The sequence below is a fragment of the Chiloscyllium plagiosum genome, unplaced genomic scaffold, assembly GCF_037043375.1.
Source record: "Chiloscyllium plagiosum isolate Xiang-an unplaced genomic scaffold, Cpla_swu_hap1 HiC_scaffold_12, whole genome shotgun sequence".
Taxonomy (NCBI): Eukaryota; Metazoa; Chordata; class Chondrichthyes; order Orectolobiformes; family Hemiscylliidae; genus Chiloscyllium; species Chiloscyllium plagiosum.
In genome coordinates, this window is record NW_028270150.1 from 41419809 (window position 1) to 41443980 (window position 24172).

A 24172-nucleotide genomic window follows, 5' to 3' on the forward strand; every position below is an offset into this window, starting at 1 on the left:
TTTTGTCCCTGGTTTGTTTAAACAATTCATCCAGCCCTGGTGATTATTCATCTTCAAGGAGGTCAGTCCCTTCAGTACATCCCCTTTCTCATTTTGCTTATTTTATATAATATTTCACGCTCCTCTAATTAGAATGTCTGCATCATCCCCTTCCATTGTAAACACAGCGACAATACATCCATGCATAAATTACCATGTAGTTCTCTGATAGGCCTACCTTTTTTCTTGGTCATCTTGTGCTCATAATATTAAATCATCTTTGGATTTTTCTTAATTTTATTGGCCAATATTTTTTTCTGATTCTTTGACTTCCTAATTTCCTTTCTCATTTCACCCCCGCTGTTTCTGTGCTTCAGTATGCTTTGTAAAGTATTACATTTTTGAGATTGTCATAAGCTCTGTTCTTCTTTATTTCATCCTGTATACTTGTGGATAGCCAGTGAACTCTATATTTGGTAGTACCATCCTTTTTCTTTGTGAGGACATGTATACACTGTGTCTGTAGAATCTCAATTTGAATGCCTGTCATGATTTGCCACTGCTTTTTCTTTAAGTAACTGCAGCCAGTCCACTTTTGCCAAATTATCCGTCAGCTTTGCAAAGTTTGCCTTCTCCTGATATAGACTTTTATAGCTGTTCGATCTCTCTCTCTTTCCATATGATACAAAACTCTAACTGTATTGTGATCAGTTAGAGTTAAGGTAATTACAAGGGCATGAGAGAGGAATTTAGAAAATTAGACAATAGACAATAGGCGCAGGAGTAGGCCATTCAGCCCTTCAAGCCTGCACCACCATTCAATATGATCATGGCTGATCATTCCTAATCAATATCCTGTTCCTGCCTTATCTCCATAACCCTTGATTCCACTATCTTTGAGAGCTCTATCCAACTCTTTCTTAAATGAATCCAGAGACTGGGCGTCCACTGCCCTCTGGGGCAGAGCATTCCACACAGCCACCACTCTCTGGGTGAAGAAGTTTCTCCTCATCTCTGTCCTAAATGGTCTACCCCGTATTTTTAATCTGTGTCCTCTGGTTCGGCACTCGCCCATCTGTGGAAACATGTTTCCTGCTGCCAGAGTGTCCAATCCTTTCATAATCTTATACGTCTCAATCAGATCCCCTCTCAGTCTTCTAAACTCAAGGTATACAAGCCCAGTCGCTTCAGTCTTTCAGTGTAAGGTAATCCCGCCATTTCAGGAATTGACCTCGTGAACCTACGCTGCACTCCCTCAATAGCCAGAATGTCTTTCCTCAAATTTGGAGACCAGAACTGCACACAGTACTCCAGGTGTGGCCTCACCAGGGCCCTGTACAGCTGCAGAAGCACCTCTTTGCTTCTATACTCAATCCCTGTTGTTATGAAGGCCAGCATGCTATTAGCCTTCTTCACTACCTGCTGTACCTGCATGCTTGCCTTCATTGACTGGTGTACAAGAACACCCAGATCTCTCTGTACTGCCCCTTTACCTAAATTGATTCCATTTAGGTATTAATCTGCCTTCCTGTTCTTATTGACTTGAAGCAGAGCCTAGTGGAGAAGACAGTAGAGCAACAATGGTAGGAGTTTCTGGGTGTAATTAAGGACACAGTACAGAGGCTCATCCCAAAGAAAAGAAAGAGTTATCTGGGGGGAATTGGACAGCTATGGCTGACAAAGGAAGTCAGGAAATGTATCACAGAAAAAAAAGAGAGCCTAGAAAGTGGCCAAGAGGACTGGGAAATCAGAAGATTGGGAAGACTACAAAAACAAGCAGAGGATAACAAAGAGCGAAACAAAGAAAGAGAGGATCAAATATGAAGGTAAACTAGCCAGTAATATTAGAAACGATCGTAAAAGTTTATTTTAATACATAAGAAACAAATTGGAGGCATAAGTAGAAATTGAGCTGCTCCAAATTGATGCAGCAAGACCCGTGCTGGGAGATAAGGAAACAACTGAAGCACTTAATAAATACTTTGTCAGTCTTCACAATGGAAGACATGAGTAATATCCCAACAATTGAGAGTCAAGGGCAGAGTTGAGTATGGTAGCCATTATAATAGAAAAAGTGCTAGAAAAGCTAAAAGGTCTAAAAATTGATAAATCTCCTGGCCCAATGGGCTGCGTCCTAGAGTTCTGAGGGAGGTGGCTGAAGAAATAGCGGAGACGTTGGTTGTAATCTTCCAAAAATCACTGGAGTCAGAGAAAGTCCCATATGATTGGAAAATCACTGTTGTAACCCCCTTGTTCAAGAAAGGATCATGACAAAAGATGGAAAATTATACGCTGATCAGCCTAACCTTGGTTGTAGGTAAAATTATAGAATCCATTGTTAAGGATGCTCCGATTAGAACAAGTCAGCATGGATTTAGTAAGGGGAGGTTGTGCCTGACAAACCTGTTAGAATTCTTTGAAGTAGGTTAGACCAGGGAAACCCTGTGGATGTTATCTACCTAGACTGGATGTAGGTTTGCTTGCTAAGCTAGAAGGTTTATTTCCAGATGTTTCGTCACCCTACTAGGTAACATCTTCAGTGGGCCTCAGGTGAAGCACTGCTGATAAGTCCTGCTTTCTATTTATATGTTTGGGTTTCTTTGGGTTGGTGATGTCATTTCCTGTGGTGAAGTCACTTCCTGTTCCTTTTCTCCAGGGTTGGTAAATGGGGTCTAACTCGATGTGTTTGTTGATAGAGTTCCAGTTGGAATGTCATGCTTCTAGGAATTCTCGTGTGTGTCTTTGTTTGGCTTGTCGTAGGATGGATGTGTTGTCCCAGTCGAAGTGGTGTCCTTCCTCAACCGTATGTAAGGATACTAGTGAGAGAGGGCCATGTCTTTTTGTGGCTAGTTAGTGTTCATGTATCCTGGTGGCTAGTTTATGCCTGTTTGTCCAATGTAGTGTTTTTTATAGTCCTTGCACAGTATTTTGTAAATGACATTTAGTTTTGCTTGTTTGATAAGGCGCCTCACGGGAGGCTGCTAAATAAAGTGAGGGCCCATGATGTTCGAGGTGAGCTACTGGCATGGATTGAGGATAGGCTGTCAGTCAGCAGGCAGCGAGTTGGGATAAAAAGATTATTTTTCAGAGTGGCAGCCAGTGACAAGTGGTGTCCCGCAGGGTTCGGTGTTGGGGCCACAGCTGGTCACTTTATATATTAATGATCTGGATGAAGGGACTGGGGGCATTCTGGTGAAATTTGTCGTGATATGAAGTTAGGCGGACAGGCAGGTGGTTCTGAGGAGGTGGGGAGGCTGAAGAAAGATTGAGACAGTTTAGGAGAGTGGTCCAAGAAATGGCTGATGAAATTCAGTGTGGGCCAATGCAAGGTCTTGCATTTCAGAAAAAAGAATACCGACATGGACTATTTTCTAAATGGTGAGAAAATTCATAAAGCCAAAGTACAAAGGGATTTGGGAGTGCTAGTCCAGTAATCTCTAAAGGTTGACTTGCATGTTGTCATTTATCTCAAGAGGGTTGGAATGTAAAAGCACCGATGTGCTACTGAGACTTTATAAAGCTTTAGTTAGGCCCCATTTAGAATATTATGTCCAGTCTTGGGCCCCACACCTCAGGAAGGACATATTGACACTGGAGCGTTTCCAGCAGAGATTCACACAGATGATCCCTGGAATGATAGGCCTAACATATGACGAACGGCTGAGGATCCTAGGATTGTATTCCTTCGAGTTTAGAAGGTTGAGGGGTGATCTAATAGAAACTTACAAGATAATGCATGGCTTAGAAAAGGTGGACGCTGGGAATTTGTTTCCGTCAGGCGGGTGTAGTAGGACACGTGGGCATAGCCTTAGAATTAGAGGGGGTCAATTTAAAACAGAAATGAGGAGACTTTTTCTTTAGCTAGAGAGTGATGGGATTGTGGAATTCATTGCCTTGGAGCGTAGTGGAGGCTGGGATATTAAATGTCTTCAAGGCAGAGATTGGTAAATTCTTAATCTTGCAAGGAATTAAGGAATACGGGGAGAGTGTGGATAAGTGGGGTTGAAATGCCCATCAGCTATGATTGAATGGCAGAGTGAATTTGATGAGCTTAATGGCCTTACTTCCATTCCTATGTCTTATGGTCTTACTGCTTCACCCACCTGCCCAGCTTCTTTTCCGAAGACTAAATCCAGAATTGCACACTCTGCCTTGTTGTGTGCCGGCAAAAACAAAATTCTCTTGAATGCAGTCAAGAATTTGTATCCCCCATACCTTTACACTGTTCGTATACCAGTTGGTAATTTGAGTAGTTAAAATCCCCAAATATTATTACCCTACTATTTTTGAACTCTGGGATTTGCCAAATATTTGTTCCACTGATTCTCTCCCGCCATTTGGGTATCTTTAAATAAATGTGAGCAGTATAGCTGCCCTTCTCTTTGTTTCTCATGTGGCTTACATGGCCTCATTTGATGCTTCATTTAGTTCGTCTTCCTACTTACAGCTGTAATTGATTCTTTAACCAATAATATACGCCTTTGTTTTTATCCCCGTCTTTCAGCCTGGAAATTCTCTGTATAGGGGTGTTGAGACTCTTTTGCCTTTCTTTGAACCAAGTTTCCATTATACTATTATTGTGTTATCAAACAGTCATGTGTCTGTCTATGTCCTCAGCTCATTGGTTTTAGTAGGACCAGATGAGATATCAGTGGCAGTACAGCCCTGTATAGCTGAGTAAGGGGCCCAAGTCCTGAATAAGCTATTGAATTATTGTACAAGAGAAAAACTCAAGGTTATGGAGGCAAATCAATTTTATACAGTTTTTCAAATGAAGGAGGGACAGTGAAGTTTGCAAAACCTAATGAGAAATTGAGCATCTAAAGTTTGAGTGAGAATCATAGACCGGTGACTGAGAAAAAAAGTGGGAATTAATGAATGCCAATTTGGATTAATGCCCAGATGAAGCAATTTTTTTTTTTTGGTTTTGAGGCAAGTTGTGAAGAAATATCAGGAAGAGCAATGCAACATGAAGATTTTTTGAGAGTGAGAGCTTCAAAGCCAAAGCTGGATTATATCAAAGTTCGGTACTGAGCTGCTTCATCTGTTTGATTGCCATGTATGTATTAACTGAGCAAATTTGACAGGGAGTGCTGTGGTCAACTGTATTTGCAGACTGGCTTGAGCCATATAATGGTGATGATGAGAACATGACTGAGTGTATGGAGAACTGGAAAAGTACACTTGGAAGACATGGATATGAAGATCAGTAGGCCAAAGGTCCAACTGATGAATTGATCAGTTTGAGCCAAAGGAAGAGGATCACATTGAAGACACAAAGTTTATGGATGAAGACTTGAGAAAATGTCTATTTTGAAGTACCTGGAGTTGGTGGTGAAACATAGAAATGGAAATTAAGAATTAGACCTGCTCTGTTGTTGTAATCAGAAGAAATGCAGTGGGTTGTTACGTGAGAGAAAAGTATCACTGAAACTGAAAGGAGAATCTACAAGGTAATTTGAGACTGTCCTGGTTATATGTGCAGACTGAATGCTAATGAGAAGTGGACGCTAAGATGGAAATGTGGCGTAACACGAAAGGACATTCGGGTCAGTGAAGATTATGGGAGCATCAAAGAAAGTCACCAAGAAAAGATTGAAATTGTTTGAACATTTGTTCAGAGAGAAAAAATGTGGAGATGTAGATGGAGATAGAGCTGCCAGGAATAAGGAAAAAATGAAGGTCGTAGATGAGCTGGAAGTATATGGTGAGAGACTTAATTGCAGAAGATCGGAAGAGGTTTGGCCTGATAATGTACATCTGATAGTATACAAGTGTAAAAGATCCCTTAGGAAACAGTGACCTTAAAATGGAAGAAGTTGGCATTCAGTTTGAATGTAAGAAACTTTAATCAGAAACAACTATACTCAACTTTAATACATTTTAATTACAAAAGAGTAAGGATAGAATTGGCAGGAGTGGATTGGCAAAGAAGTTGACCAGAAAAGTTGGTTGAGGAGCAATGACAAACATTTAAGAAAATGGTTCAATACTTGCAGCAAAGTTATATCCCAGTGAGGAAGAAGGATTCTTGGAAGCAGATAAGCCAACTATGGTTAACTATGGAATAAGGGTAGTATTAACTTGAAAGAAAAAGACATACAATATGGCAATGATCAGTGGTAAGCCAGAGGATTGGAAAAGTTTAAACACTAACAAAATATGACCAAAAAATAGTAAATGAGAAGAAAATAAACTGTACGGTTAAACAAGCAAGTAATATACAAACAGACAGCAAGGCTTTCTTTAAACATGTTAGAAGGAAGAGAGACCAAAGTGAACACAGTTCCATTCAAGAACAAGACTTAGAAAAACTAATGAGGAGCCAGGAAATGGCAGAGGAGTTACATAAGTATGTTTCATCAATCTTCATGATAGAGGACACTAATAACATTCCAGATATACTAAATAATAAAGGGGCAGAGAAGGAGAGGAAATAAATGCAACAACTCAGTGGACTGAATGGCTTACTTCTGCTAATAAAGCTTATGGTATTATGCTCTTGCACTAAGATCCATGTACAGTAAAGGTTGAAGCAAAGCTGAAGGAAATTCTGCTTATTATTGAGCCTTGGTTTGGGTGGCTATCAATAGAAAGCATTCAATGTCTATGCAATTTTAACAGAATCCTTATCCATTCTCCTGTTTACTCTTATCCTTCAATATTAGTTTCCTTCAAGTTCAACAGTTCAGCAAGTTTAACAAAATGTTTTGTTAACGACTTCCTTTTTTTCTCTGAATTCTATCGAAAATACAAGAAGAAATATTTATTTTTATATCTGTGCAATTTCACACAGCTATGCATGTCACCTTGTCTCATTTCAGGGCTATGTAGAACTTTCCTGTGATTCTTATTGCTTGACATCATATCACCTTACTTGCTGGAAAGGGTTAAAGGATTCTCTGTATCATGGGAAATCTAATCAGGTAAGAAGTATTTTTCCCTCTATTTATTTTATCTATTTTAACAGCTAGAGGGCAGGAAATACATGCCACCACTAAATTAAATGTTGCTGTTGTCCACAGATTTTGGTGTCTCGGAATCACAGAAGCATTATGGCATAGGAGGCCAATTGGCACATTGTGCCTGCACCGACTTGTTAAATGATTGCCTAGTGCCAGTCCCATGCTTTCTTCCCTCTACCTTTGTATGTTACTTTTATCCAAATGATCATTCAATGGCCTCAGGAATGTCTGAACTGAATGTGCCTCCCTACACAGCCAGTGCATTCCATACCCTAACTACTCAGTGAAAATGCTTATCCTCACTTCACTTTTTTGCTTCTTTTGCAGATCATTTTAAACCTGTGCTCTTGTCACAGTCCCTTTTTATGAGTAGGAACAGATTCCATCATATCTACTCTATCCAGTCACTTATAATTTTGAAAACTTCTATCAAGACCCCTCTTAGTCATCTTATTTCCAAGGACAATCTCAACAATCCCAGCTTCTTCAATCTATCCTTATATTTCTCATCCCTGAAACCATTCTTCTAAACAGCCTCTGTAAACTCTCCAATACGTTTGCATCATTGTACACCATACTCTAGCTGAGGTCTAAAAGTGTCTGATACAAGTTCAGCATCCCCTCTTCGCTCTTGTACTCTATGGTCCGATTAATAAAGCCAAGGATCCCTTTATTCTTTATTTGATGCTCTGTTTATTGCTCCTGCCACATTCAGTGATCTCTGTGCAGATATCTCCCAGTTCTTCTGCTTCTCCAATTCTTTAGAATTATACCCCTATTTTGTATTGTCTTTTGATGTTCTTCCCATGAAAATATATCACCTCACACTCCTGTACATTGCAACTCATCTGCCACCTATCCAACCACTCCAACTTGTCGATGGCCTTCTGAAGTTCTACTTCTACTGTCCTGAAAGATAAAGAGCTAGATTTTTTTTTTACCAAGGGAGGAAGATAGAGTCCTGACATTTCCCACTTATAGACCTGTCTAAATTTGAAGTATCCTGTTAAACATTGGTGGTGGGTGAGCATAATAGATTCTATCCTGCCAATCAGAAAGCAAATCATTGGCAATTTTGAGGATAGGTGAGTGTCAAGGCAGCATGATTCCTGATAAAGAGCTTACGCTCAAAACGTTGAATCTCCTGCTCCTCGGATGCTGCCTGACCGGTTGTGCTGTTCCAGCACCACACTCTTTGACTCAGCATCATTAGGAAGTCTACCTATGTTCCCTGGGACTTTATTCCAGTTGTTTTAAAAGTTGTTAGGCCCTCTAGTCCTTATTCCCCAATCTCCATACCATCTCCATGTTAACTCATGCCCCCTCATACCCCTGTGCAGACATTGCCCCCACTCACCTACATATCACGTTAAACCTCTCATGTTATTTCCAAAATCATCATATATGTAGTAGGCCTCAGGAACCACCTCTTTATGTAAAAAAAACTTCCAGCAATATAATAATTTTTTATTCATGTATATTTGATAGTGAAAAGAAACTCCTATTCATCAAAGCTTTTAAACCTCTTAATACTATAAAAACAAACACACCTCTGTTGAGTAGCCACATCAAAGACAGCTAATCCTCAAGATCCTCTCCAAACTATTAACTAAGCTGTGAACTCAGAGCTCTTTGCTGTGATACCTGCTTTTAAACCTTTGGAAATTCAACCAGGCATTTCTAATTATAACAATAGCTCTCCGGAGAAATGTCATCGAGGAACTCTGGTGAAAATGTGAAACAAATGGTTATATTCTTTCTTACATTATATAATCTGTCAATAAAGAGTCTTTCTTTTGTCTTACTGACAGCTCCTTTTTCAATGTTCAAAGTGCAAAATTTAAAAACAAACATACTGTGACCCTTTACATAGATCTTGGCTGCCCTTCAAGGATATGTGCACTGGTTGCATTAATTTGTGACTTCCCCACTGCTGATTAAGTTGCTGGAAAAGCCAAAACAGAGCCTGTTTGAACTCAGCTGTAAATGCAAATATCCCTGCTAAGTTCACACTTCACAACTGTTTGAATTATAACTTTCCCCCATCTGCAAAAATGGAATCTGCCAGAAATGGGAGCTGGATTTTCGAATCCACGTTCCACCAGATTTTTGAAGTTTTGCATGTCTGAAAATCAGACCTCCAGTTTTAATTTGCATTTGCCTTGACTTCAAAAATAAAAATGGTTTTATTTATTTTATGTATTTTAGGATTTCTGTTCAATGAAATGTCTGAACAGTGATTGTAAAGGTCTGATCATAAAATGTGTAATTCACAATGCTTCAGGAATTGCACAGACTGAGGTAAGAATTAGACTGTTAAAGGATTCTATGATTCTATGTTAGGGTAAGATTAGTGAGCTTAGAATATTGCCATCAAATCCCTGATGCCTAGCATCATAGGTGATATAGCTGGAATACAGTCTATTTCTGATTCTAGTTAGATAATGAATTTGAACTCTACATTAAATTTATAGTTTAAGTCTGAGTTCACTGTTTGATATTTTATTTTGTATTATTAATTTTGATCTGCATTATTTAAATAATCTGTTTTGCCCAAAATTAGTGCGATTTCTAAATTGTGCAATCTATTCAGGTTTTGAGCTGCTTAATTCTACCTCCTTAATTTATGCCTTTTTTTAATCTTGTGAATTGCTTTAACTTTAAAATGTTTCTTTTGCAGTTTGAAATAAAAAATTCAGATCTGTCATCACGAATTTCAACTATGTAAGTGTTTTAAAAGAATAAACTGCATTTGTTAACTGCATTGCATTTGTGTTACTGCATTAGTATAATTAAATGCATTCAAATTGAGAAAGCAGCTTGAATATTCAGAAAAATTATCAGAAAGATAGTTGATGAATGAAGTTTGTGGGGAAGTAGTAAAGCAATAGGTTCGGAGGAAGAACTAAAGGAGATAGCTGTGCAGGATGTAGGACAAAGTGTGAGTCAGGCAGGGTATAGAGGTAGGGGGAATGCATAGAAACACAAGCCACATAAATTATAGGGTATAACTGGGGAGAAAAATTGGAAGATAATGATGTGATTGCAGTTCATTTTAGTAAAATCATTTTGGATTTTACTAATTGGGAAATGTCGGTATAACAATGCAGTGTTTTTATTTGCCACACATGGACTTTTGATTAGTTTTATTTTTTACTACATTGGGAAACTTGAATCATTTCATTGATTTTGCTTAGAGCAGTTTCTGAAGAAGTTTAATTCCGTTCAGTTTTTGACTGTATTCAAAGGTCCAGCGAGATACTTTTGAGGATCTGAGGAGTTGGGATTTTTTTCCTTTTTACATTTGTGGGATGTAGCCACTCCTGGTTAAGTCAGGAGAAGGTAGTGCTGAGCTGCTTTCTTAAAGCACCACAGTCCTTTGGATGTAGGGATACCCTCATTGCTGTTAGGAAGGGAGTTCCAGGATTTTGACCCAGTGACCGTGAAGGAACAGTGATATATTTCAAGTCAGGATGGTGAATGGCTTGGACGGGATTTTGCAATTGGAGATATTCCCATGTATCAGTTGCCCTTGTCTTTCAATGTGGTAGACGTCTTGAGTTTGGAAGGTGCTATTCAAGAAATCCTAGTCAGTTACTGCAGTGCATCTTGTAGATGATACACATTGCGGCTGCTATACAACAGTGGTAAAGTGATGGAATTCTGAAGCTGACAGATGGGATATCAATCAAGCAAGCTGCTTTGTCTGGATGGTGTCAGGGTTCTTAAGCATCATAGGAGCTCCATACATCCAGGGAAGTGGGGAATATTCCAATGCACTCCTGACTTGTAAATGTCATACAGGCTTTGGGGAAACGGGGAGTGGGTTACTCATCACAGAATTTCCAGACTCTGACTTGCTCTTTTCATCAATGGCTGGTCCAGTTCACTTACTGATCATTGGTAATCACAGAATGTTGGTAGTAGCGAATTCAGTGATGTCATAGAGTATCAAGAGGTGATGGTTAAATTCCCTCCTTGGAAATGCCCATTGCCTGCCACTTGTGCAGCACAAATTTTACTTGCCACTTGTCAGCCCAGCTCTGAGCATAATCCAGGTCTTGCTGCATATGGAAGTGGACAGTTTTGGTATCTCGAGGGCTCAGTTGGCTGGGGGTGGGTCAAGTTGGGTGTAACATGTCCAGCAGGTAGGGTCAGGTTAATGGGTGAGAATTTCTGTCAAGTCTAGCTTTTGGAGAGGGGAGTAATCAGATCAGTTCGTGGCATTGTGGGCACCTGGTCATCAAGAACTAGTTTGCTTCTGGGGTGCAGGGAGATCAGCAATGCTTGTCCAGTGGGCTGTTGGAGATTAAGGGTGTCAAGTTATTCACATATAATTGGGGAGATCAGTTTAACAGCTTCTGAAGAACTATATATATTTTTTATCCCCTAATGTTTCCTCAGTAACTATTAAGTTTAACTGAGCTGAAGTCTCTTGAGTTTCTAACTTTAAGGGGCTTTTTTAGAGAGTTCCAGAAGGCAAGGAATTGCCCTATGAAGATCTCGATTTCCCAGGCAATTCCCACGGTGTTAGATGTGTCAGTGATTGCGAATGGTCCTGATGCAGAACTCCAGCCCACACTTCAGAGATGGGGAAACCAGCGATCGGTATATCTGGGTCAGTTGTGGGTCTTATCAACCTATTCAGTATATTCAACTTGTCCTACAAAAGAGAAGCTGGGTTTCCTTTTGATTTAATATTTTATTTTCCTTTTATAGAAAACGTGAACAAAAGGCTGTAAATACCCTGGAAGGATTGAGTAAACGTAATGAGCAGAATGAGTGTGAGAAAGAAAGGAAAGAAAAAGAAACCGATCTGCTGACAGGTTTGTTTGGTCTGTCGTTAATCACTTCAGTCGTGGCTGTTGGTTAGCTTCTTGTTTTAAATCCCTTTGCGCTTCACTGGTCTTCCTCCAGCTCCATGACGGATTTAGAATTCTGTGTTCCTTCACCTTCAGCCTTGTGCATTACCCAATCTCTTAGCTCTGTGATTGACTGTATCTTTAGCTGTACAAGCCACAGGCTTGAGAATTCTCCCTAACTGTATCTCTTCTCCTTTAAGATTTTTCTTAAAATCAACATCTTTGACTATTTTTCTCAGTCACTGTTCATAATATCCTCTTTGGGTTGACTTCTGTTTTTGCCTAATTATGCTTCTGTGAGGCGCCTTGGAGGCGGTTTATATATAATCTTTGAAGAGGGAAGTTGCTGTTCATATGATGAAGTAAAAAAAGGCTTCCATTTATACAGCACCTTTAAATAACTTAAAGTCCTAAAGTCTTTATCAACTAGCTAAGTACTTGTGAAATCCATTCAGTTTTAATGTAAGGAAGATGGTAGGAGAGGGATTGTTGAGAAGAAATAGTGTTTCATTGTGCTTGCACTCCTGAAACAAGTGAAAATAATGAGCAGGAAAAGACAAATTGGCCAGTCTAGGTCATCCTACACCTATGCCAGGAACATAATAGCGAGACATCTCCAACCCTCAGTGACCATCAAACACCTAAAAGAGGCACAAAATATCCAGAAGAAACCCAGGGCCAATAAGGGAAAACAAATCCGGAAAATTCTTCTCCCACGTACTATAAAACCGGTCGAGAACATTACATGGAGTGTAATATGAATTTCTTCTTTGGTAAACTTGTACAGCCTACAGGAAGTAATTCAGTTTCCTCAGCTTAACTTTGGAAATTCCACCTCCTGCCCCCACAAATCGTATCCCCGAACACTGTCATATAGAAAACAGGAACAGGAGTGGGCCATTTGGCCCTTTGAGCCCACTCCACTATATCCATTGATCCCTTCAGCCCCTATGAGCTATAGCTGTCACCGCCTTGAAAACATTCAATGTTTTTGCCTCAGCCACTTTCTGTGGCAGAGGATTCGGGAAGCTCATCACTGTCTGGGTAAATACATTTTTCTCCATCTATCCTACATGACCTACTCTGTATCATTAGACTGAGAGTCATGGTTCTGGACTCCCTGGTCATGGAGAATCATTTCCCCTATACAGCTCCTGTTAGTATAGATTTCCATGAGATTCCTCCCTTTTTCTTGTAAATTCCAGTGATCATAGTCCTAACTAACCCAGTATCTCTTCATACATCAGACTAGCCATCTTAGGAATCAGTCTGGCAAACCTTTGTTTCATTCCCTCCATAGCCAGAACATCCTTCCTCAGACAAAGTGAGAAAGATATTCTAAGATGACAGAAGGATTTTGATCAAATGGGTCAATCGGCTGAAAAATGGCAGATGGAGTTCAATTTGGGTAAATGTGTCATTTTGCAATTTTATACAACAAACAGGGGTAGGACTTACACAATTAATGGTAAGGCCCTGATTGTGTTGTAGAACTGGGAACTACATAATTCTTTGAAGTTTGCATCACATAGACAGGGTAGTTAAAAAGGTTAGCACACTTGCCTTCATTGCTCAGTTCTTTGACTGTAGAAGTTAGGAAGTAATGTTGAGGTTGTATAGGATATTGTTGAGACCCTTTCTGGAATATTGTGTCCAGTTCTGGTCACTCTAATATAAGAAGGATATTTTTTTTAGATCGAGGTTCAGAAGAGGTTTACCAGGATGTTGCCATGTATGGAAGGTTTGGGTTATAAAGAAAGGCAAGATAGGCTTGGATCTTTTTTCACTGGAGCATAGGTGATTGAAAGGTGACCTTAGAGGTTTATGAAATCATGAGGAGATAGATGTGATTAATGGTAAGTGTCTTTTCCCTAGGATGGGGGATTTCAAGACTGGGAGACATCACTTTTAAGGTGAGAGGAGAAAGTTTAAAAAAGATATTGGGGGCAAATATTTTACACAGAGGGTGATTAATTTATGAAAAGAACTTCCTGAGGAAATGGTGGATGTGGGCATAGTTACAATGTTTAAAATACTCTTCGATAAGTACATGAATAGGAAAGGTTTGGAGTGATATGGACCGGTGCAGGCAGATAAGAGTAGTTTAGTTTGGGATTGTGTTTGGCATGGACTGGTTGGACCGAAGGGTCTGTTTCTGCCGTTTGACTCTGTGACTCTGAGACCCAAAACTGTACGTGGTACTCCAGGTGTGGTTTCACCAAGACACTGCCCCATTGTTTCTGTACTTGTATCTTCACATTATGAAGGCCAACATTACATTTGTCGTCTTGGCCTCCTGCTGTTATGGGATGCATTCTTTCAGTGACTGGTTTACAAGGACTCCCAGGTCTTGTTGCACATCCCCTTTCCCAATTTGCCATTCAGATAAGAAACTGCCTCCTTGTTTTTACTACCAAGTGGATGATGCCACTTATATCTACATTAGGAAAATGCATGGCATTGAAGTATAATCATACAACTTGTCTAAATTACATCTTTGCATCCTCCTTATAGCTCCCCCTCCCGCCCAGATTTGTGTTAATTGAAATCTTGGAAATGTTGTGTTTAGTTCCCTCATCTAAACTATATGTTGTGAATATCTGGATCTTGCAGTTACCCCACTGGCTCCCACTCAGAAAATGATCCATTTATTTCAACTTTTTGTTTCCTCTCTGCCAGCCAGTTGTCTATCCATGTCAGTAATTATTCTCTTTCCCCCCCCCATCCCATGCACTTTAATTTACAAATAATCTCTAATGGGAGACCCGATCAAACACCACTTGAAAATCTAAGTGAACAACATCCACTAGTTCTCCCTCATCAACTCTGAGTTACAGCCTCGAATAATTCCAATAGATTTGTCAAGCGTGATTTCCCTTTCATAAATCAATGCTAACTCTGTCCAATCTTGTCACCAAGTTCTCTGCTAATAAAGCTGAAAAATGTGTTGCTGGAAAAGCGCAGCAGGTCAGGCAGCATCCAAGGAGCAGGAGAATCGACGTTTCGGGCATAAGCCCTTCTTACTGAAACGTCGATTCTCCTGCTTCTTGGAAGCTGCCTGACCTGCTGCACTTTTCCAGCAACACATTTTTCAGCTCTGATCTCCAGCATCTGCAGTCCTCACTCTTTCCTCTTTGCTATTAAAGTCTATATTATTAAATAATGGACTCGAGCATTTTCTGTACTACTGATGTCAAGCTAAGCAGTCTATAATTCCTTGCTTTCTCTTGACCTTTTTAAATTAGAGGTCTTACTAGGCAAAAGTGAGGACTGCAGATGCTGGAGATTAGAATCCAAGATTAGAGTGGTGCTGGAAAAGCACATCAAATCAGGCAGCATCCGAGGAGCAGGAAAATTTGACATTTTGGACAGGAGCCCTTCATCAGGAACATTAGCTACCTTCCAATCCATGGGAACTGTTCCAGAGTCTATAGCATCTTAAAAGATGACCACCAATGTATCCACTCTTTTCTCGAGCCACTTTCTTCAATACACTGGGATGTAGATAGCCGTTCCCTGAGGATTTATTCGTCTTTGATCTCATCAATTTCCCCAATACCTTTTCCCAACAAATACTACTTTCCTTCAGTTCTTCTTTCCCATCAAACCAATTCTGGGAGGTAGTTTGTGTCCTCCTTTGTGAAGATAGAACCAAAATATATTTTTAATGATATTGGAAGAAGATTTGTGTTATCTAAAGCTCCTATCGTGAATCTTATTTTTGCACATCAGTGATAGCTTATAATCATCCAATGACGACAGCAGTCTACAATCATAAAAATAAACAAAGAACTGCAGATGCTGCACATGTAAAACAAACAAAATTAGAAATAGCTGGAGAAACTCAGCAGGTCTGGCAGCATCTGTGGAACTGAAGAAGGGACACTGGACTCAGCACATTAACTCTGTTTTATCTCAATAGATGTTGCCATAAGTGATTAATTTCTCTAGCAATTTCTGCTAATGTTTAAGTGTGGTTATCACAAGAGGAGGCCATTCCAACCATCAAGTCCGTACTGGCTCTCTATATACAATCTTGTCAGTACCGTTGTCTGCACTCTGTTGTTGGACTTATGGAGAGCTGCTTGGGATGAACCTTGACAAAAGCCATTGCATCTCTCTCTCTCTCTCTCTCTCTCTCTCTCTCTCTCTCTCTCCCCAGACCTTTTTTTGTTTTTTTGCAAAGCCAAATTCCAGGAGGAGGTAGTCAATGGTTTTTTCCATAACATGGCTATCTCGAAAGCTGTCTGTGAAGGGCTGAGACTTTGTGCATGCAGGAAGGCTGTAACAGGAAAGCCCTTTCTTACTACCAGCCAAGCTGTGTCTTGGTGTTTGTTTGTAAATTCTGGCAGTGAAGCACTCTACAAAATGATTGGGATAGCCTACCCAGGGAACCATAGGATATACCATTTCCTTAAATAAACAATAAATATTCTCAAAAATCACTAATAAATATTGTTTGTCATAGTATACTTCAAATTATGACTAGGAATTTGTTTAAACATGACACATGTAGCCTGCAGTAATACTGCTTTTAGGATGGACATTCATTTTTGCCAAGTTGTTGCATTCATTATTTATTGTTTATTATGTAAAGGATGTAGTTCTCATTTTCTTAGGTATGGAGAGTTAGGAAATTTTATTCTATTTGTCACTTTTTTACTAACTGCTATTGTTTCCTTTCACTTAATGCTGATGTCATTATTGAAAACAGATTTCTACAAATCAAGAAATTTTTTTTGTGTTAAACAGAATATTAAATATTTCCATTTATAAATTTCCATCTTGCAGATAAGATCTATGCAAATAAAATGAATGATGAAATATGGGGAAATAATGCTTTAATAATAGAGCTTTAAAGGATATTACAGATCATCATTTTTAAAAAAGATCATAAAAATGTACAATATGATCCTAAATTTGGCCTTTATGCTGAAGCAGTGTGACACATCTTGATGTTGCTCGATATATCTGTCACAGTATGTTCCAACACAACGTAATGTAAAATGTTGTCTCCTTGTCAAATGTAAACAGCTGTAAATATGCATATGACTTTTAGTGAGTGTGTGATTAACATCTACCAAATTCTGTTGCCTTTTGCAGATAAATGTCGCTTGTACCGTGAAATCATTCTGAAAAGAAAGCTGATTGAAAATGCAATTGTTGAAACTGGAAAAGTAACTGAACTAATAATCAATTGGGATTTGAAAAAAGTTTTTATGGAGAAAAGCAGTGAAATTACTGCAGAAATGATTCTAAACCATGTTTTAAGGTGGAACTGCAATTTTAAAATCAGACAATTTTTAATGATGCTTAAAGATGAGGATCTTTCTAATCACCCTGAACTAAAGAAATGGATAACTTACATTTTGGAACTGGGTAAGATTGAGTTTTAATTTTTCTTGTGCTGAGCTGACCTCAGTTTAAAGACCACCACTGAAATATTTAAATAGAATGACACTTTTGGTGTAAATAGATTTTGGAAACCTCTCAGGATGAAGTTTGAAATCAAGTATTCAGGGTGTTTTTCTTTCTGTTGCTAGATGACTTCTAATTTTTTCTTATAACTGTGTCATGCCTGTATTCATGCCTTCCTTGCAAAATGCCATGTCGATCTTAAATCTGGTTACACAAAAGCCTTTTATTCTAAAACACCACTACCATTAAAAGCAATATTGCAACTAGCGGTAGAATTTTCCCCAGCTTCTGTCCTTCTGCCGAGGACATGCAAGTCCTGGGCCTCCTCCACTGCCAAACTCTAGCTACCCTACAATTATCATATAATTATGTTACAATTATCATATCAATGATAATTGTAACATAATCTAGTTTGAGATTTCTATTGACACATTTTTTTTTATCATTTCACTTATTTTTTCTTGATACTTTGTTACTAGTGGTGCTCATTATTTCAACCTTTTTAGTTTCTGAAACCACTGGCAGGTTATTCAACATTCATCTGCTCTAATGGTTTCTAATTGGCCCACAATCTGTAATTGGTCAATACCAGCCATGTAAATGGGCTAGTAGTTTTTTTAACAGTCTATTTCACCATATCTGATCTTTCCCTTTAAAACTCACAAAACAATAGTTCACATTTTTTTTTTTAGGAATCCTGTTTTTTTAATCTAATTTTTCTTGTTTGGTTAAAGACCTGGCAGTATATCCCAAACAGTGGAAAACTTGATACAGTTTTTTGGAGGCTGTTTTATTTCATATTCCCTCTGAACAATTGCCTGATGATGAGCTGCAAACTCCTTTTGAGCTGCAAGTATAGACCATTCACTTCCTGAATGAGGTGTCCCAATGCCCCTTTATTTGTGTACAAACAATCATTTTCTTCTTTTTTAGGTGATCAGTGTAGTCTGTGCTTCCTGTATAGCTACAAAAAAGTTATAATTCCAATCCTTTGTGATATGGAAAATCTCCTGAACTTTGCTCAAAAGCTACTATCAAGAAAAGCTCTAAGTAAAGAAGAAGTAAAGGTGCTAGCATTAACCCCATCTGAACAAAGGCCAGATGTTCTGATGGAACAAGTGACTAGTCACAAAGATGTCTGGCAGATGGGAGAGCTCGTGTTTGCCCTGGCTGAAGAACAAGATCGGCTACCCAAACTGAAGCCTTTGTTTGATGAGTTTAACCGAGAGTTTGAGAAATTCAGTAAGTTGAAGAAGACCACACAATTTCAACACATTTTATTCATCCTGACACTCTATTAGTCTTTAATTGTCAAAAGTGACACATGAACACAGCATTCTTCAATCTGTGTACAGGCACACAGAAGCAAATGTGCCAGCTTTAGCTTGAGCATTATGAGTATAGAACTATAGGATCACATGATTAAACCCACTCCACTATTTGATAAGATCATAGATGAACTGTTTGTACATCTGTTTCAAGAAAGAGGTGGATAGAGCTTTTAAAAATAGTGGAGTTATGGGGATAAGGTAGGAACAGGATACTGATGGTGGATGATCATTCATGATCATACTGAATGGTGGTGCTGGTTCGAAGGGCCAAATGGCCTATTCGTGCACCTATTGTCTATTGTCTGTTTTGAATTTCGCATTACTATTTACCCTCCTCAATAATTCTTAGATTCCTGTGAGGCAATGAAATCATCTGGCTTTAAAATATTTTAATACCCCTGCCTCCACCACCTTCTGAGACAGAGAGCTTCAAAACCACTCTTCCTCTGGGAAAACAATCTCCTCAACTCTGTCCTGAAAGGGCAAACATTAAATTTTAAATAGTGTCCCCCTTAGTTCAAGACTGACTCACAGAGGAAATGTATTTTCCCTGTCCACTTTATCAATCTTTACTAAAGTCATCCATCACACTTCTAAACTCCATCTGTGGTAGGAAATCTATTAGGAAAATATCTAAGGAATAGAATTTTGGAGAGGTAGATTAATCGGTACAGTCATTTGTTTTCATTCAAGAGATAGGAGTGTCAATGGCACAGCCCCCGCCAACCCACCCTCCCTTCCTGGCACCTTCCCCAGCCACCACAAGAATTGCAAAACTTGGGCCCACACCTCCCCCTCACCTCTGTCCACATCCAACAAAATTTAGCAGCTCTTCCACACACGCCATCTACTGTGTCTGTTGCTCTCAGTGTGGTCTCCTCTACACTGGGGAGACAGAATGCCAATTTGCGGAATGTTTCAGAGAACATCTTTGGGACACGTGCACTAAACAACCCCTTGGCCCTGTGGCTGAACACTTTAACTCTACCTCCCACTCTGCCGAGGACATGCAAGTCCTGGGCCGCCTCCACCGCCAAACTCTAGCTACCTGACATCTGGATTAAGAATGCCTCCTCTTCTGCCTTGGGACCATCTAACCACACGTGATCAATGTGGGTTTCACCAGTTTCTTCATTTTCCCCACTGCCCCCCCCCTCCCCCCATGTTATCCCAGATCCAACCTCCGAACTTGGTACTGCCCTCTTGAACTGTCCTATCTGTCCATCTTCCTTCCAACCTATCTGCTCCACCCTCCTTTCTGACCTGTCACCATCAACCCCCACCTCCATTGCATTGCCAGATACCTTCCCCCATCCCCACCCCCCTCCCATTTATCTCCGCTCCCTTGGGCCATCCCCTCATTGCTGATGAAGAGCTTATGCTTTAAACATTGACTCTCCTGCTCCTCGGATGCTGTCTTTTTGACTCTTAATCTGCAGTCCTCGCTTTCTCTGGATTAATAGCCTAGCAATAATATACTAGGCCATCACCTTTGTAAATGGTGATGTCTGCAAATGTGAATAAATATTTCAGAGGTTACAAGGTGTGTAGGTGAGGCTAGTGCAGTTGATGAAGTCTATATGGCTTAAGTCAACAAAGCTTTTGGCATGGTTTCGTGTGGCACATTGACCAGGAAATCAAGAGCCCATGGGAGACAGGGTATTTTGTCAAATAGGATTCAAATTGGCTTACTGCAGGAAGCAGAGTGTGATGGTCAAAGGGTATTCTTATAACAGAGAGCCTGTGACCAGTGGCATACCACAGAGTTCATTGCAACCTTTCCTGTTTGTTGTGTAAGTTAATGATCTACACATGAATATAGGAAGTATGATCAGTAAGTTCACAGGTGATGTGAAAGTTGGTGGTTTGCTAAAGAGCAAGGAGGAAATCCTTCGACTACTGGATAATATAGACGAGTCGAAACAATGGCAAATGGAATTTAATTCTGTATAGATGATATATTTTTGGAAGACTAACATGTTGAATAATGACACACTAGAAAGCACAGAGGATTAGTGAGACCATAATGTGCATGTCCATCAATCCTCAAAGGCAGTAATAAGGTGATTAGGAAGGCTTATGCAATACTTGCCTCTGTTAGGCAATGCATGAATACAAGAGCAAGGAGGTAGTGATGGGCCTGTATATAACGTTAGTAAGGTCACAGCTAGGTTGCTGTGTGCAGTTCCAGTTGTAACACTATATGAAAAATGTCTTTGGACTAGAGTGAGACAGAAGAGATTCTGCCAGATGTTGCTTGGGCAGGAACGATTCAGATCTGAAGAAAGACCAGAGGTGATTTTACATTGAGCAGAGAAGCCCAGGGTGGGGTGTGAAATCTGATGGATCAAGCATTTGGGTAATGGCAAGACAGTGGGAAAATATGATAAGATTGGAAAGATGGGATGCCCAACATCAAGAAAGTCCCAATTTACCACCAAAGGTTTCAATAGTGAGATAAGACTCTTGCTGGTGAGGCCTGTTTTGATGCATTGACATCTCATTATTATGTAATTGTTTTTATGCAACTTCCTATTTTTCCCACACACTGGAGAGAAATTGGATGGCAACAGCTCCCAATATGAAAGTGAACTCACCACTTGCTCTGGACACTAACTCGATTTGTGAACAAAGTCAGGTCCTTCAAAGCTCAATTGCATTAATCGGGTACTTATACTGAACAGATTGAAGACATCTGGAAAAACTCAGCAGGTCTGGCAGCGTCTATGCAGAGAAAGCAGAGTTAACATTTCTGGTCCGGTGACCTTTCTTCAAAACTGAAGTTTGTTCTGAAGAAGGGTCACTGGACCTAAAACATTAGCTCTACTCTCTCTCCACAGATACTGCCAGACCTACTGAGTTTCTCCTGCAATTTCTGTTTTTGTTTCTGATTTCCAGCATCTGGAGTTCTTTGGGTTTTTTTTGGAAGACATCTGTATTTATAGTACCATGCATGGAAAACAAGTGCTGTGTCCAACTGTGTGGAATATGTATTCTGGTCACAAGCAAACTTGACCGTGTGATTGTCATTACAAACTGACCACAGTCACCTCTGCAAAGTGAATACCATTAACAGAGTCACTTGCGAGCCATAATTCACGAAGACGATCCAAGGTCTCCTGGGCTGTAACAGAAATGGAGCTGATTTCTTCTCACCATGAACTGTAAGTATTTGCTAAAATACAGTGCTACTTTTCTTGGATGATGTGACAATGTTTCTGTACTCCTTTTTGAATTTACAATCTTTTACTGCATTGGCTTGTGATGCATACATTGCGATAAGATCCTTTACCTCAAAAGGCCATGGATAGGCATTCCACAGCTCTCATTGTCAGGACCTCTATGTTGCAATGGTTATAGAGGGCTATGCCTTACCATTATTTGTTTGAGATGGTAATGTTGACTGCTCACATTACTAATGATCCACTTTGCTTTTGAAATTCACCATGTAGGTTCCTTGGAGCCAAACCCAATGGATCCATAGCAGGCGTGATCATCGCTATGACTGATGCGTAGTCAAATGCAGAGGGGTTGAGGAGAATACATGTGCCAGGAAGCCCAGGGCCAGCAGCCAAACAGCCACCACATCAAGAGGTCACAGCTGAACATCCCTTCATGATGCAGAGGAGGTACAAGAGGTGCAGAGTCTGTCGTCCACAATGTGATTTCATCCAAATGAGTGAGTTACATTGCTCCCATAGAGTGAGAATGTCCCAGGATACTGTCACAGAACTCTGCCATCTTCTGGAGTGGGATCTGTCACCTGAAGGAGTTGATGGTCATTAGGGTGACAACTGTGCTAAATTTTAAGCACTTAGCTGCTTTCAAGGATCTGCTGGGGATCAATGTGAGACCTTTCAATCCTCCAACCCACACCTGTATCAAGGCTCAGAAACAGAAGTTGTGGAAAAAAACTCAGCAAGTCTGGCAACTACTGTGAAGTGAAATCAGTGAACGTTTCAGGTCTGGTGACCCTTCCTCAGAACAATTTGTGCCAGATCATACACTTCATCTTGCCTCTTTGTGACAAGGTCAAAGCGGCAGCTTGGACAGTAGGCTTTGCAAAAATAGCTGACTTCTCCCAGGTGCAGGGCACTGTAGAATGTGAGCACATTGCATTGAGGGCCCCACATCGTAATACTGCTAACTTTATCAACAGCAAAAAGTTCCAGTTCTTCAGTTTACAAATCATCTGTGATCATCACAAATCATCTGTGACCATCAATACCACATCTTAGAGGTTTACACTGCCTTGCCATGATGCTCATATCCTAAGAGCTCTCAGATTTGTGCTTCATTTCATGATTTCACAAGATGATTACTGGGAGACAAGGGTTCCCATCAGCAACCATGGCAGATGACTTCATTGCACAACTCACTAACTGAGGGTGAGTGTTGATACAATCCAAGCCTTTCTTCCACTAGGGTGAGGGCATTGCTGGCTAGTCTAGCATTTAATGCCCATCCCTATTTGCCAAAAGGATCAGTTAGGAGTCAGATATATTGCTAGAATTGATCATAGGCCTTGCAAAGGTGAGGTTCCAATATTTGGTTTGATCTGGCGTAGCCCGGGGTGGCACAGTGGTTGGGTGGCATGGTGGCACAGCGCCAGAGACCCGGGTTCAACTCCCACCTCGGGCAACTGTCTGTGTGGAGTTTGCATGGCCCCAGTTGTAATGGCCCCTGAAGAGCTGGGAGAGCAGCAGCAGTTTTTGAGGAGGACGTTGAGCTGAAGAAACGTCATCTTCACTATGCTAGAACATTGCAGCTTCAGACGAACCAGCCATTCAGTACTTGGTTGACACCCTCTTCCAACAGATTTGAATTGTATCATTCATTGACTTAGAATTTGCTCCTACTTGAAAGACAAGCTTCTGTTACTCCCAGAAACAAATGCAGCTTTTTTTTTTGTCTGTTTGTTCTTTGCCTTGGTATTCAATAAAAATTAATGTTTATAACTGTCTGAAGGCTTTCCAGCATATGATACTCTCACATTGAACAATGATAAGATGTTCTGCTGTGTTGGGCTTTAAGAAAAATGTAGCACTCCCTTAGGGTTTTAGCGTGGTATGACATGAAGGATGGGTAGTCTTTTTAACTTTATTCTTATAGCTGCAGTTATTACAGACAGCTGATTAGACAGTTGATGATGTAAAGTAGCAATACATTTACGAATGTCAGCTTCCATTTCCAATTAAATTTCGTCCAACCCACCTACATCCTCGGAAGCTTTTTTTTTGTTTCCCTCACTCTATGTGTACGTGAAGGGCTTCTCATTGCTGGCAGCACTTGACCTGGTGTACAAACTAGGTATTAAATTTGCCACAGCCCGATCCTATCCTAGGAGGTCCTGGCAGTGACAAGTATTTCTGCTGCTGGAAAGCATGGTGCCATAGAGGTGTGATGTATTCATATTGAGGCTGTTGAGTGATCTCAGATTGGAACTGAGGGGAAAGATTTCACCAGTTAGGCCACCCAACCTGTCCAATTTATCTCTGAGTCACACAGCATGGAAACCGACCTCGGTCCAACCAGTCCATGCCGACCATAATCCCAAACTAAATTAGTCCCACCTGCCTGTGCTTGGCCCATATCCCTCCAAACATTTCTTATTCAC

General features: G+C 40.1%; 1 protein-coding gene across 1 annotated transcript in view; it reads left to right on the forward strand.

Moving 5' to 3' along the window:
• The window catches only part of LOC122555254 (E3 ubiquitin-protein ligase DZIP3-like), a 115948-nt gene that overhangs the window by 43101 nt on the left and 48675 nt on the right, over positions 1-24172 (forward strand). The window contains exons 8-13 of the mRNA XM_043701054.2: positions 6804-6905; positions 9153-9245; positions 9625-9668; positions 11664-11770; positions 16910-17185; positions 18158-18466. Coding sequence (XP_043556989.2) covers positions 6804-6905; positions 9153-9245; positions 9625-9668; positions 11664-11770; positions 16910-17185; positions 18158-18466 — 931 coding nt within the window. The remainder of the gene's footprint in view (positions 1-6803; positions 6906-9152; positions 9246-9624; positions 9669-11663; positions 11771-16909; positions 17186-18157; positions 18467-24172) is intronic.